The sequence below is a fragment of the Drepanopeziza brunnea genome (genome assembly GCF_022702325.1).
Source record: "Drepanopeziza brunnea f. sp. 'multigermtubi' strain 214-2 chromosome Unknown ctg11, whole genome shotgun sequence".
NCBI lineage: Eukaryota > Fungi > Ascomycota > Leotiomycetes > Helotiales > Drepanopezizaceae > Drepanopeziza > Drepanopeziza brunnea.
This window is the reverse complement of record NW_027094074.1, coordinates 73,231-88,121: the sequence shown is the minus strand read 5'-3', so window position 1 is coordinate 88,121 and position 14,891 is coordinate 73,231. Positions and strand designations below refer to the sequence as shown.

General features: G+C 44.2%; 4 protein-coding genes across 4 annotated transcripts; 1 reads left to right on the top strand and 3 right to left on the bottom strand.

Annotated features, from left to right (window-relative positions):
- Window positions 1–4,655: 4,655 nt before the first annotated feature.
- Window positions 4,656–6,450, bottom strand: L3040_006309 (uncharacterized protein; the record flags this gene model as incomplete). Its single annotated transcript, XM_066154055.1, has 3 exons — window positions 4,656–6,099; window positions 6,157–6,243; window positions 6,299–6,450. 3 exons carry the CDS (start codon window positions 6,448–6,450, stop codon window positions 4,656–4,658), a joined length of 1,683 nt encoding a protein of 560 aa, XP_066011046.1.
- A 1,512-nt stretch (window positions 6,451–7,962) lies between these two features.
- L3040_006308 (uncharacterized protein) lies at window positions 7,963–8,662 on the bottom strand (the record flags this gene model as incomplete). The annotated part of the gene is made up of 2 exons (XM_007289094.2): window positions 7,963–8,074; window positions 8,130–8,662. 2 exons carry the CDS (start codon window positions 8,660–8,662, stop codon window positions 7,963–7,965), a joined length of 645 nt encoding a protein of 214 aa, XP_007289156.2.
- A 601-nt stretch (window positions 8,663–9,263) lies between these two features.
- On the bottom strand, window positions 9,264–10,117 carry L3040_006307 (uncharacterized protein; the record flags this gene model as incomplete). The annotated part of the gene is made up of 3 exons (XM_066154054.1): window positions 9,264–9,390; window positions 9,499–9,700; window positions 9,820–10,117. 3 exons carry the CDS (start codon window positions 10,115–10,117, stop codon window positions 9,264–9,266), a joined length of 627 nt encoding a protein of 208 aa, XP_066011045.1.
- A 2,201-nt stretch (window positions 10,118–12,318) lies between these two features.
- Window positions 12,319–13,772, top strand: L3040_006306 (uncharacterized protein; the record flags this gene model as incomplete). Its single annotated transcript, XM_007289092.2, has 2 exons — window positions 12,319–12,670; window positions 12,721–13,772. The coding sequence occupies 2 exons, from the start codon at window positions 12,319–12,321 to the stop codon at window positions 13,770–13,772; spliced, it is 1,404 nt and encodes a 467-aa protein (XP_007289154.2).
- Between the last annotated feature and the right edge of the window lie 1,119 nt (window positions 13,773–14,891).

The following is a 14,891-nucleotide window of genomic DNA, read 5'->3' as shown; positions in this document are numbered from 1 at the left end:
TAAATGAGTAAGTGTAAGTGGATAAGTAAGTAAATAAGTAAGTAAATAAGTAAGTAAATAAGTAAAATAAATAAAAAGATAAGTAAAGATCGATTAAATTTAAAAAACGGTTAAGAAAAAAAAAGGTGTTAAGAAAAAAGGATAAAGAATAAGGAATGAGAAAAAAAGAAAAAGAAAAAAAGAGAAATGGTTAGTTATCTGATCTGTAAAAAGTCGTCGTGTTTTTTTTTTTTCCTTTTCTTTTTTTTTCTTTTTCTTTTCTTTTTTTTTTTTTTTTTTTTTTTTTTTTTCTTCTTTTTTTTTTTTTTTTTTTTTTTTTTTTTTTTTTTTTTCTTTTTTTTTTTTTTTTTTTTTTTTTTTTTTTTTTTTTTTTTTTTTTTTTTTTTTTTTTTTTTTTTTTTTTTTTTTTTTTTTTTTCTGAATTTAGATTTGGGTCGTGAAAGTAAGTAAGTAAGTAAGTAAGTCAGTAGGTGAGTAAGTAGGTGAGTAAGTGAAATCGATAAAAAGACGAGTAAACATAAATTCGATTTAAGGAATGATAAGGGAGAAAAAAAAGATGTTAAGAAAAGAAGATAAGGAATGAAATAAAGAATTAGAAATGGTTAGTTATTTGATTTGTAAGAAGTCGTCGTGTTTTTTTTTTGTTTTTTTTTCCCTAAATTTGGAAAGACGAGTAAACATAGATTAGATTTAAGGAATGATAGGGAAAAAAAAGGTATCAAGAAGAGAAGATAAGGAATTAAATAAAGAATTAGAAATGGTTAGTTATCTGATCTGTAAAAAGTCGTCGGGGGGGTTTTTTTTTAAAAAAAAAATTAAATTTAGATTTGGGTTATAAAAGTAAGTGAATGAGGAAATATAAGTAGGTAGTAAGTAGGTAAGTAAGTAAGTTAGTAAGTGAGTAAGTAAGTAAGTAAAATAAATAAAAAGATGAGTAAATATAAATTAAATTTAATAAACGATAGATTCCTTTTCTAAAAAAAATAATAAGAAAAAAAGAAGTTGAAAAAAAAAGTTGAAAGAAAAAAAAAGAAAATAATTAGTTATTTGATCTTTAAAAAGTCGTCGTGTTTTTTTTTTTTTTTTTTTTTCCTTTTTTTTTTTTTTTTTTACTTGTTTTTTCTAAATTTAGATTTGGGTCGTGAGAGTAAGTGAATGAGTGAGTGTAAGCGAGTAGGTAAGTAGGTGAGTAAGTAAAATGAATAAAAAGACGAGTAAACATAAATTAGATTTACAGAAAAAATAAAGAATAAAAAATTGAGATTGAAAAGAAAGGATGAAGGATAAGGAATGAAAAAAGAGAAAAAGAGAAATGGTTAGTTATCTGATCTGTAAAAAGTCGTCGTGTTTTTTTTGTTTTTTTTTTTTTTTTTTTTTTGTTTTCAAATTTGGATTTGGATTATAAGAGTAAGCAAGTGAGTAAATGTAAGTAGATAAGTAAGTAGGTGAGTAAGTAAGTAAAGTCGATAAAACGATGAGTAAACATAGATTGGATTTAAAGGTATAATTAGAAAAAAAATATATACTAAAAAGAGAGGATAAAAAATGAAATGAAGAATTAGAAATGGTTAGTTATCTGATCTATAAAAAGTCGTCGTGTTTTTTTTTTTTTTTTTTTTTTCCTTTTCTTTTTTCCTTTTTTTTTTCTAAATTTAGATTTAGGTCGTAAAAGTAAGTGAGTAAATGTAAGTAAATAGGTAAGTAGGTAATAAGTAGGTGAGTAAGTGAAATGAATAAAAAGATAAGTGTGACGACCTTAAGCGATTACCTGAAGGAACTCACGGGAGCGCGGGGTTCACATGGGAGCTCAGGAGAATCTCAAAGTAATGACTTAGAATCAACAACTACCGAGTGTAGAGGTCGAAGGTAGCTGAGGTCTATATACACGAAGGTAGAAGCGCCAAGGACTCGTGAACCATGGTTCATGGGTCAAAAGCGGGGAATGAGAGAATACGAAGAATACGAAGGAAAAAAGGAGGGAAGTAGCTTGGCGCATGTGAGGTGCGTCCAGGAGACCTGGCGTGTCGTCACAATAAGTAAACATAGGATTATTAGATTTAAGGAATGATAAAGGGAAAAAATGATATTAAGAAGAAAGGATAAGGAATAAAAAAAAGAGAAAAAGAGAAAAAGAGAAATATTTAATTATTTATAGGAAGTTATCGTGTTTATCTTTTTCTTCTTCTCTTTTTTTCTTTTTCTTCTTTTTTTTCCTTTTTTTTTCTTTTCAAATTTGGATTTAGGTTATAAGAGTAAGTGATTAAGTAAGTGTAAGTAAGTAGTAAGTAGGTAAGTAAGTAAGTTAATAAGTGAGTAAGTAAGTAAGTAAAATAAATAAAAAGATAAGTAAATATAAATAAAATTTAATAAACGATAGATTTTTTTAAAAAATAATAAGAAAAAAGGAAGTTGAAAAAAAAAGTTGACAGAAAAAAAAAGAAAATAATTAATTATTTGATCTCTAAAAAGTCGTTGTGTTTTTCTTTCTTTCTTTTTTTCTTTTTTTCTTTTTTTCTTTTTTTCTTTTTTTCTCTCTTTCCTTTTTTTACTTGTTTTTTCTAAATTTAGTTTTGGGTTATAAGAATAAATAAGTAAGTAAGTGTAAGTGGATAAGTAAGTAGGTGAGTAATTGAGTGAGTAAGTAAAATGAATAAAAAGATGAGTAAATATAGATTAGATTTAAGGAATGATAAGGGGAAAAAATGATATTAAGAAGAAAGGATAAGGAATGAAGAATGAAAAAAAGAAAAAAAGAAAAAAAGAAAAATAGTTAAATATCTGATCTGTAAAAAGTCGTCGTGTTTTCCTTCCTTTCTTTCTTTCTTTCTTTCTTTCTTTCTTTCTTTCTTTCTTTCTTTCTTTCTTTCTTTCTTTCTTTCTTTCTTTCTTTCTTTTTTTTTTTTTTTTTTTCTCTTAAATTTGGATTTGGGTTATGGAAGTGAATGAATAAGTGAGTAAGTGTAAGTAAGTGAGTAAGTGTAAGTAAGTGAGTAAGTGTAAGTAAGTGAGTAAGTAAATAAGTAAGTAAGTAAAATAAATAAAAAGATAAGTCAATATAAATTAAATTTAAAAAAATAAAAATAAAAAAAAAGTTAATATTAAAAAAAGGATAAAAAATAAGGAACGAAAAAAGAAATAAAAAGAGAAATGGTTAGTTATCTGATCTATAAAAAGTCGTCGTATGACCTTTTTTTTTTTTTTTTTTTTTTTTTTTTTTTTTTTATAAGAATTTGGATTTGGATTATGAAAGTGGGTAAATGAATAAGTGTAAGTAGGTGAGTAAGTAAGTAAGTAAGTAAGTAAAATAAATCAAAAGATAAATAAACATAAATTAGATTTAAAAGATGAAAAAAAAAAAAATTAGTATTAAAAAGAAAAAATTAGGAATAAGGAACGAAAAAAGATAAAAAAAAAAAGAGAAATTATTAATTATCTGTTTTGTAAAAAGTCGTCGTGTTTTCCTTTTTTTTTTCTTTTTTTTTTTTCTTTCTTTCTTTCCCTTTTTTTCTCTCTCTTTTTTTTTAAAAAAAAATATAAATATAAGTCGTGAAAATGAGTAAGTAAATAAGTGAATAAGTATAAGTAAGTAAGTAAGAGTGAGTAAGTAAGTAAAATGAATAAAAAGATGAGTAAATATAAATTAAATTTAAGAAACGATGAAAGGATAAAAAAATTTTTTTTTTTTTTTTAAAAAAATAGATAAAGAATAAAAAATGAAAAAAAAAAAGGTTAATTATCTAATTTATAAGAAGTCGTCGTATTTCCTTTATTTCTTTCTTTTATTTTTTCTTTCTTTTTAAACTTGGATTTAAGTCGTAGGAGTAAATAAATAAGTAAGTGTAAATAAGTAAATAAGTAAATGTAAATGAGTAAATGAGTAAATGAAAGTAAGTAAGTAAATAAGTAAGTAAGTAAAATGAATAAAAAGACGAGTAAACATAAATTAGATTTAAGAAGTAATCAAAAAAAAAAAATATTAAAAAGAGAAAATAAGATTTTTTTTTTAAAAAAAAGAGAAATAGTTAATTATTTGATTTATAAAAAGTCGTCGTGTTTTCTTTTCTTTTTTTCTTTTTTCCTTTTTTTTCCAAATTTGGATTTGGGTCGTGTAAGTAAGTAAGTTGACCTAGATAGGTAGGTAGGTGTGGTTACGAAGAATCGTTCTTTCCAACAGAAGGGTGATTGAGTGAGTTAAGTAGATGAGTAGATGAATGGCAGAAAAAAAAAAATGAAAGATGGAAAGAAGAATGAGAGAAGAAGAAAATGAGATGTATCTACTTTCCTTACCTGGTCGATCCACTAGTCTAGTCTTATAAACAAAATGCTATGGTGCGGTTTGCAGAGAGATATATTCCGGAACGCCTGGAAATGCCAAATACTAACATCTAGACACTACCTATTCACGGCTATACCAACGGACACACAGCATATACAGAACAAAATCGCCAAGACAAGAGCAGGACGCCAGAAAATGGACAGAGAGAAAGACATGCGGTGTCTGTCTGTTGTGAGATTCAGCCCTCAAGGAGATACCGAGATACGCCAGGCCCCATCTTCCTCTCACGTACCCTGTTGGAGCAGGATTGGAAGGAAGTCTGCCAGTCATCTGACGTTATAGTCCCCTCCTCCGCGAGGGTGCGTCCACGTCCATCACATTAATACTCCCGCACCGGATCCCACCTCTCCGGTTCATCCTTTCCCCCGGGCGTCAGGGCCGACGGTGTCCCCTGCCCCTTGTTTGCAGGCGCATACGGCCTATATCCCGGATAAGCAGTTTCCAGTGGCGGCGGAGTGCGACGTGCGGTCGTACCCGCGTTGTCGAAGTAGCCCTGTTGTACGTCGTGTGCTGGAAGCTCCGATGCGAAAGATGGCTGACGAGGCGGGGAGAAGCGCTGTTGTGGAGGCGGCGAAGGGCGTGTTGACCCGATTCCAAAGTCGAAGCCGGAATTGTTGTTTGGTGCTGGAGCGCCGGTGTTCACTGGTCCACCGCTGGGTCCTCTTGATGGGCCGCGGGGGAGAGGGAATTGGTTGTACACATCATTGGGACTGGGTCCTCGAGAGGGCCCGCGGGGAATGGGATTGTTATTGTAGCCGTCATTGGGCCCTGGACCTCTTGAGGGACCGCGAGGTATTGGGCCGTTATTGTATCCGCCATTCGGATCAGGTCCTCTCGAAGGTCCGCGAGGGGGGGCATTTTGAGCAAAGGTGTCGGGGCCGTAGGATTGATCGCTGTACTGACGACCAGGAGTCATTGCACGGGACGAGTCGCCCGTGTATTGACGGTTCGGAGGAGAACGACCGTCGGTGGAGTACTGGTCGTTGGCATACTGGCGCAGCGGCGGTTTTCTGGGTCCGTACCCAGCAGCAGCAGCTCCGAAGCCGTTACCGTCAGCATACCCTTCCTGTGGCAGGGTATCGTAGCCACGGCCCTGCGCTTCATACCCTCCAGGCGCACTCTGCCCGTATTGATCCTGCTCGAAGCCTCTTGCTTGCCCATACCCATCATAGCCCCCGGGTGATTTCCCCCCATATCCACCTCGGCCTTGTCCAGCCATTCCTGGGGAAGGTGATGCGTGTCTCACACTGTACGCAGATCGGTTCTGCCCGTAGTTGTCCCCCGCAATGCCCATATATCCATTTTTTCCTGCTCGATTCCCCAGCCCTTCCATAGGGCTTGGGGGTCCACTCGTCCCCGCCACAGCAGCGTCAGCCGCCAGGGACATCTTCTGCCCGGAAGCAGGTTCGAGCAGTTGCAACTCCACCGCGTTCTTCTCATCCTCGACGTGTTTCTTGGCCGCCGTATCCCAGCTCGGCATGGGCGGAAGAGCATCCTCATGCAATTCAACCGTCTTGGGCTCCACATACAGTCCGTTCTTCCCGACTTCAAACTGTGCGTACTGCGTTGGTTCGGGTCTCTTGGAGGCCAGAGGCATTAAGGTACCCGCCGCGTGGCCGGATGCAGGGAAGGGTGCCGTGAGAGGGGGAGGGAGGGCTCCGCCCATCATGGGCGGCGGAGCCTGGTAGCCCCGGTGCGCTGCATGGCCATTGGTAAATGGATCATCTAGGTGCTTGTGAGGTTTTTCCTTCTTGCCGGCACAGCTGTCCCCGCAGCAATCGCAACAGCTCAGGAAAGAGAAACATGCACAGCAACACGACGCGCCGCAGCAGCAAACACGGCCGATACAGGTGAGGACCGAGAGGACGATGAGGGAAGCGATGACGATGCCAGCTATGACGGGCCACCTGAGAGTGTTAGCAAAGCCCGTAATGCAAACTTGTCGTGAGCGGGTAAACTGACTTGCAGTAATCGGCATTCATGCAACTATCCCAGCTGGAGAAGGAGTTCGTCACATCTTGCGTTATGCTTCTCCTCCCCAGCAGGCTGTTGACCATAAACTCCCCAAGCCCCCTCCGCACACTGTTGTGCATAGCCGTGGTGATGTGAGGCATCCTGATGGTGGTATCTCGCGACGGTCGAGGTCAGAGCCGCGCAGGAGCCGCGCAGGGTGCTGATATATTTCCAATGGCCGAACAGTACCAGGTGAAAAAGTATCCCAGATACCGGCAATGATTCCAAACGACCTGCGTAACCTAAAAAATTTCCCCAGTCTACTGCACTGGATCCGCCGCAGCCCTCGAAGGTCGCAGGTCGACGCACAATCGAGACCTCAGTCAATTTTTCGTGGCGGTGTCGCAGTCCCGTGCCAGAGAAAGTTCGCAGATCTCCTCCTGCTACTCCATAACCCGCCAAGCGCTCGAGTCCGATTTCCTTCCCTCGTCGGTCGGCGCGGTCAGGAGTTCTTCCCTTCCTTCTCCTGACGCTTGTGCAAGTTCTCGTCGTTCTCGTGCCTCGTCTGTCCTCTCCGCGTGTCGCAGTGCGAGAGACGATCACGGCCAGGAATGAATAATGGAAAGACAAATAATAACGCCCGTCAACTCGACTCGAACTTGACGTCGCAGAACGGCGGTGGAGACCAGGGCGCTTTATTTGGCGCGCAATCCGGGAGTCTGGCGGTTATGCAATTGCGCTGAAACGAAGGCGATTCGAAGGCTCGGCGGTGGGCTATGCAATCTCTCTCGCCATCAATGGGGACCGGGCCAGGAATAGATCTGGTACGACTGATGCTGATGCTAGCGGTGATGCTGGTGCTGGTGCTGGTGCTGGTGCTGGTGCTGGTGCTGGTGCTGGTGCTGATGCTGGTGCTGAAGCTGAAGTTGATCCTGATCCTGATCCTGATCCTAATGATGGGCGGCTCACCGGTGCGTAAGGAATGAATGGAGCTGGCTGGTATCAGATGCTCGGAAAGAGTGACGATAGTTGGGCTGAGGTGAGCATGAAAGTGAAGGTAAAGGTGAAGGTGAAGGCGAGGGTGGAGGTGGAGGTGGAGGTGGAAGGAAATGCCCAACTTGAAGAGGTGGGAGAAGAGTGTGTGGGGAGTGCTGGGAGTATTCGTGGAAGTGGATCCCACAATCTACTGAGCTGAGGAGTGGCTGGAGAGCCAACACCCTTCATTAACTATTGTTACTACTACTATTATTACTATCATCATTACTGTTTTACCTGTTGTTATTATCATCTCTGTTTTGTTTTTGTTTTTTTTTCTTCTTTCTTTTCTTTTTCTTTTTCTTTTTCTTCCTTTTTTTCCATCTTTGTTATTATTATCTCACTTGTTCATATCAGATCAGTTATTATTATGTATATCTATTTTCATTTTGACCATAATTGTTCTGATCATGACTATTCTGATCATCAAGGTAATTCTCTACGACTACGAGGGCCAGAGCAGCGAGCAAATCCAAGTCCATATCCGCAAATAGCCCTCCCGATATAATGCCTTGGGGACAATCCCTCCTTGTCTTTGCCAAATCTTCCCTCGCGGTACGTACATGCATAGCAGATCTTGAGGCCTCCAGATCTTCCCCCAAAGTCTCCACTTCTAAACTTCACTTGCCCATAGCCTATCACTCCTTCGCCGCTGCAGCCTTCTTGAAGCCCTCGGCAATCTTCTGAGACTGCTTGCAAGCATGCTTGTGAGTTGGCCAGGCCTTCACTTGGCACTCTTTGGAGCAAAACCTGTTCACTAAGATGAGTGGCTGGCATCCAGGAATGAGTCCCGGACGGTACTTACCCAAAAATCATACAGCCGGAGCAGAGCTTGACCCCCTCCATCTTGCCGCAAAGGTGGCAGCTAGACAGTCCGCCCGAACTGTGGACAGCACCAGATCTGCTATAGTCCTGGACCAGCTGGGTTGCCTCTCGCTGGCAAGTACCACCCGAACCGCAGAGGGGAGCGATCGTATCAAAAATCTTGGACATGAATCCGGTGTCCGTTGGTGACTTCGGGACCCCCTGACCCGTACTAGCGTTATGGATGAGAACCTTTGCTTTCTTGCTGCAGATGGTGCAGAGCCATGGGCGCCGATAGAGGATCTCGAAGTTATTTCTTCGGACGATGGTCTCCATGAAGGATTTGATCTTCTCTTTATCGGGGATCGCATTGCCGTGTGGAAGGACGAGAGATGCCGGAGCCAGCTCCGCGAAATGGTAAAGCTTGATCTTGCCGCCGGCCTTGAGATTACTCTCGAATACGCCGGCTACGTACTCGATGGGCACCATCGCCTCGGTCGCCGTGGGCTTTAGGCTTTGCTTTGGGGGGGGCATCTTCGACCTGTGCGTGTGTGTATTGTGAGGGTTGAGGGTTGAGGGTTGAGGGTTGGTGAGGGAAGAAAGTTGAGAGAGGAGGAGGAGGAGGAGGAGGAAGAAGAGGAAGAAGGGGATGAGGGAAAAAAAGAAAGGAAAGAAGGACTTGGTTGCAGCTTCCTGAAATGGACTGACTGCCCTAAGGTAAAAAGATACTAGGAGGGAAGGAGCTGACCATGTACTTGATTAGCTGACCGTACTCAATGGACCAGGGAGCATTGCTCATCTCCATCTCCAACTCCAACTCCATCTCCATATCCAACTCCAACTGTCCGCCGCATGCTCATGGACTGCCGAGAATGGCTGTTAGCTAAATGTGCTCTCTGTACTCCCACCGGTGCATCTTTCTTCGGCTCTCGTAGTCAACTATCTGTCAACGGTGTGCTAGAGTGGCTGCATTCATAGCTTACTATCTGCACTACCAGTTCAGAGCAAGCACTGTGCAGTATCTGCAGCAGACTATCATCCATGGATTCTTCTATCCTCCTCTCCCCCCCAAACTCCAAACTCCAAACTCCAACCTCTAAACTCCAATCTCTAACCTCCCCCGAGCAAGCTTCCTTCACAAGTTCAGCAATGCCGCGGCGGTCATGCTACCAGCCTCCGTTGCAGCCTTCACAGCCTGGACGTGCCGACAATGTTTCTTGTGGAACGGCCAGTGCGTTTTTTGACACTCTTTTGAGCAGTATCTATAGCGGTCAGTCAATGGAAGATGTTGAGCAGAGCAGAGCAGAGCAGAGCAGAGCAGAGCAGAGCAGAGCAGAGCAGTGCAGAGAAGAGAAGAATAGAGCACTTACGCGAAATCCCGACACCCACTGCAAGGCTTGACCGTGTCGCTCTGACCGCAAACCGCGCAGCTCTTCAAGCCGGGCTTCAAGATCTCGATACCCGGCGCGTGTTCCAAGGCCTCACGGAGTTGCTTACTTGCTTGCGTGTGGCACGTTCCGGTTGCGATGCAGACTGGGGCTGCAAAGTCGATGATCGTCGGTTCCTTGCCTCCTATTGCCCAAGCCGTTAGCTCGCTATGGTAGTCGTAGAATATATATATATATATATATATATATATATATATATATATATATATACACACTTCACCAAGTCCACCATAAAATACTAACCTGGGAGCACCTTCGTCGGGAAACCTTCCTGGCATCCAAGGTACACCAGAGCGCCGGCCTTCTTCTTGCAGATGATGCAGGAGCGCGCGTTGTCGTTCATGATCTGCAGGGAGTGTCTTCCTGCCAGGCGCTTACGGAATTTGGCCCAGGCAACGAAATTCTCCGGGTTCACGGGCTGCGTGTTATCGAAGAGGGAGACGGGTCCTTCTTCGTCCCAGTTGTACTCGGAAGTCATGCCCCCGTCTCGGGGGTCACCGACGGCGACGATATACTTGATTGGGCGCATTGGCTCTGGCATAGTGGTCGCTGAGTCCGACTTTGTAAAGACGAACCGGTAGCTGGATGGATAGATTGATGAATGGATGAAAGGAGGAATGGATTGCTGCTGTTGGTTATCGGGCGAAGACAAAAGAAAGAAAAAGAATGGGGATTCAAGTTGATGAGGAGTTGAAGGACTGTTCTGCTAGCGTATAGCGAGCCAGCCACGTGCAGACAAAGAGGCTGTCCATTCACCAAGAGAGAGAATCGGAAGATTGTTGTTGCCGGCGGTAAGTTGCTTTGGATTGGGAAGGAACGCGGAAAGGGCGGTTCTTGCTCTATTCTTGCTGCACTTCTACTCTGGCTTGATCTTGATCTATGATAATAGTTAAATGATATTTTGAATGCAAGCAAGCAATCTATCTTTTGTACCCGTCGAGTGTTTGAGGGCCGCTTCCATGGCAGCAAACTGCATGGCGGACCGAGTCGGGTTTGCAAACCTTTACAGCCACTCTAGGTAGGCCAGGAGGGAAGTAGGCAATCTACAGTAGTAAGTCCGTTATGATCAATAGTTCCGAGTTTGTCGGATAGGACTGCACGCTCCCAATCCGATCCACGCAAGGCAACCCACACGCAATGGCTCATTGCTCATTTACAATTCCTCCTGCTCATGCTCTTGCTTATGCTCGGATCACGTGATCCCCTCCTCCAAATAATAAAGCACCGGCATTTCCGATCCAGCAAGATCTCTTCATCTTGTTTGGCCCGATGCCTCAGCCTGCTTGGCCTGGATGCGTGCGCGTCGACGTTGAAGGTGAAGCTCTGCAGGTCATCTCTTCCCCGCCGCGGACCTCCGCCAGCCACGATGTATCTGATCGGGACTGTTGCGACGGCTGCCCTCGTTGCTTCTGTTCCTGCTCTGTAGATGATGTCCCGTGCCGGCGATGGGCTTATCCCGAGAATATGGGTTGGTGATTGTAAATAGCGCGTGTTGTCAACTAAGCGATGCTATCTGTTGTGGTTCTTGTTGTTGTTGTTGACTTCGACGAGCGTCAATCCGGAGACCAAGGGTCTTATCTTCTCATGCAAAGAACATCCACCACTGTAGGCTACGCCACGGACAGTCCACAGAGTCTCAATTCCAGCTCTGAGGGCTAGGTGCTTGGATCTTCATTCAATCCGACGGCAAATATGCCGATCTCGGAGCTTTTTATGGCCGTCTTCTCCACGTGGCGAGGGCTACTACTGTACAGTACTACTACTAGCTGCGTCGATGGAATGCTTAATAGTGGGGATGGATGGCATGCTTGTTTACACCTGTCGAGTCTAGAACAGGCTATTATTTACTACTATAAACTCACGGATACTCTCTCTCTAATAGGTATTTATGTACGCAGTAAACAATAAATCGCTGATCCTGAGCATCAAATTGCAGACAAGCCCTATCGCCCAAGCCGGCACAGGAGCCGCGATGACAACCGAGCCCGGGCAGCTGGCTAGGATCACTCTCTTACTTAAGATCAGGTTCAGGTTCGCCTTCCGAGGGATTTGAGCGCTCAAGACGGGATTGAAGAAGAGGAGGACATGTTGTTGTTGAAGTCTTCATGACAGCCTAGCGAACTGTTCGTTCTGATCATCTACTCTGCATGTGTGCTTTCTCTGGAAAAGGGGTAAGGTAAGTTGAAGACAAGGAGTTACCTCCGGATTCAGGAGTGAAAAAAGGCATTGTCAAATACTACGTAAGTAGAACCAATCTCTCTCAACGCTTGTGGCCTTCACGCTTGGGCGCGAACCCGTAAACCTTTTTTCTTATATACTTTGTTTGTCACGGCAGCCCGGCGCATCACTGAAATGAATTCCTTCGCACGTCCATCTTGGCGACGGAAAGGCAATCTTTTTTCCAAAGGGAATGTCAATGTGAATAGTCAACAGGAGTGGGTCTCATTGGCTAGGAGACCGAGCAGCGCCACAATTCCCCTCTTTATATGCTTTTTTACAAGGTGAAGGCCCCCGGATGAACTGTTTCACGCCGACGAAAAGCCAAGAGACGGACGGCCGTCTCGACCTGCCAACCTCCAATAAAGAGAGGATAAAATCCGCACGTGGAGACAGTTCCTGGAACCATTTCCCGCGTTCTGTCGCCGCCTTTGCCGTTGTGGTTGTTGTCGTTGTTGTCGTCGTCGTCGCTGTCGTCGCTGTCGTCGTTGTTGTTATTGCTTTTTCTTCTGGCGTGTCTACGCGATGTTCACACCGTCGTCCCTACGATGCTTCCGCATCTCCAAGTTCTTATTTCCCGCGGCTTTCATTGTCCTTCTCTTAACTGCTTACCTGTTCAATTTCTCGCCCGGCATTCGACTCTCCGAGTTGAGGCTATCAAGTTCGAAAGATTCGCTAGAGGCGAAGAGCAGGTACATCCAGGAGGCGGCCGAGTGGGAGATCGATGGGCCGTTCAATGACTCGGCGCTGCGGGACCTTTGTAGCAGTAAGGAATGGACGCCCTCGCTCACCTTCCGGTGCGACGACTCGTTCGGGGGCGTGGGAAACCTTAGGAACATGATCTTGACTTGCATTCGATATGCTATCGAGGCCGGAGGTGAGCAGCGACCTTGGTGGAGCTTCTCCAGCTGCTAACTTTCCATGTAGCCACGGGCCTGGTCGTGCCTCAGATCAAGGAACGGGATAAGGATCTCAAAGAGCTCACGGCGGGGAAAACACTTCCCTTCACCTACATGTTTGACGAAGACTTTTTCATCACTTCGCTCTCCACCGCTTGCCCTCAGATGAAGATTATCCGCGTAGAGGATCTCGTGGAGCCGGCAATCAAGGCAGCCATTACTCCCAAAGACCTGGGCACCAAGTTCCGGGTAGTGAGGATCATGGACTTTCCCTCCGAATGGCGTGGACTGTTCGATCAATGGCTGGTTAAGTATGGCCACCCTGGAGCCAGCGTGGGAAGCGTACCCATCCTCGTGACGATCCGGCCTTCCTGGTTTCAATGGCCCATCCTCCACGATGATCCGTTGTTCACGGCTACGTTTGGACGCATTCTCCGCTTCGAGCCTACCTTTCTCAAGCTTGCCGCGACGACTCTCTACGCATTCAACCAGCAGTACGGGCTGGGAATCGAGGCACGGAAGACGGGTGTCCCAGACGCCGGCAAGTTCTACGGAGCTCACTTGCGAACCGCCGTCGATGCTGTTGCTGCTAAATTCGCGTCCTACGATGAGCAGAGCAAGGCATATCTGGCGGAGTCGAAGAAAAAGAACTTCGAGGTCATTTATGTCGCGTCTGGATCCCCGCCTGACATTGAGCGATTCTCAGAAACGGCGGCCACGATGGGAATGAACGTGACGACCAAGTCGAAGATCTTGAGATCAGACCCGGTCTATGCGGACACGTTGAATGCCATAGAGGCCCTCACCTGGGACCAGCAAGCTCTGATCGACTACATGGTGTTATTGAGATCGAGCCATTTTGGAGGAACCTGGGCGAGCAGCTTTTCCTATAACATTGTGTTCAAGCGTCATGTGGCAGTTGATAACGGACAGTGGATTCACAGCGACCTGGCATTGAAGACCGGAGTTTCGCGTAGAAGTGATCCCTTGGAGGAGGGCGAGTGCTACCATGACCAAGTCAGTACTATATTTGGGCGCCCGGGACACGGTCTCTGGTTTGAGATGAGCATGTGGCCCTGAACGATCTTGGGAATGTAGAAGTATGATGATAACGACACTGGGTTGATTGATCACTTTCTCTCTGCGGTTTTGGCGACTTGATTCATTTGCCATTTGAATGATGCGAAGTGGGATCCGGAGTAATTGGACGAGCTCTTGAGAAAGACGGTTCGGATCGGGGAGCCGGAGACTGAAAGTCTTTACGCTATTCACTTCACCTTTGATATTTCCCTGTTAAGATTTAGAGGCAGGCAAGCAGGAAATGTTAGACGTTTTTTCTTCGATTATAGAACGGATAGGTGCGCCTCAAGGCTGTAATGCACGAACAGCCAAGTCATACCTATGTTGTTTCGCTTCGGTTACCCGCGACTTCCTCTATTTGTGTTTGGCAAACTATATGGAAGTAGCAACTCGTACCGCACCGCTACTATCTATAACTATAATTACAATAATCCCTCTTTTCTCCCCACGCCTAGATAAAGATAACAAGAAAGGCTATCAGCCAGCCCATTTTCCCATCCATCACATATCTTCTTCTCCTCCTCTACCAACCGCCTCCTCTAGTCAACCAAAACACCCAACACCTGATTTCGTCCTTTCAATCAGGGCTTCCACGACATCAAGTAGTCCACAATGTCTTCAGCCACGGTTCCTATTCGTCACCTAGCTTATGTCAGAAGTCGGGTGGGCATCTCAGTCACCGACAAGAAGGTTCGGGCGGTGGTCCAAGAGTAAGCTGCAGCTCTGGGGTTTCAACATGATGTATATTTACTATACGAGCTCATCTGAGGATCTCAGCGCAGATGCTCGGGACTTCGGTGGACTTCGGTGGACTTCGGCTTCAGGCTGAAGCAGAGGAGTTCGTGGGATATTGAAATCGATTTCTAGGTGGTAGTATACGCCTGACCGTGTCGCAGCACACGTAGATCCGCGCCTGGTCTTACTTCGCGATGGAATTTCTCTTTCACAGCAACGTCGTCAAGAAGGCGCATGAAGAATCGACGATTCCATTCATGGTAGAAAGAAACCACCGGGGAGAAGGGAAAAAGGAAGTTCCGAAGCAAAGCCTTGCCTCCTAGGTTGATTGCTGCCCGCGGAAATGAACAATACGAATGCTTCTATTATGCTCAAGGGCCTTGA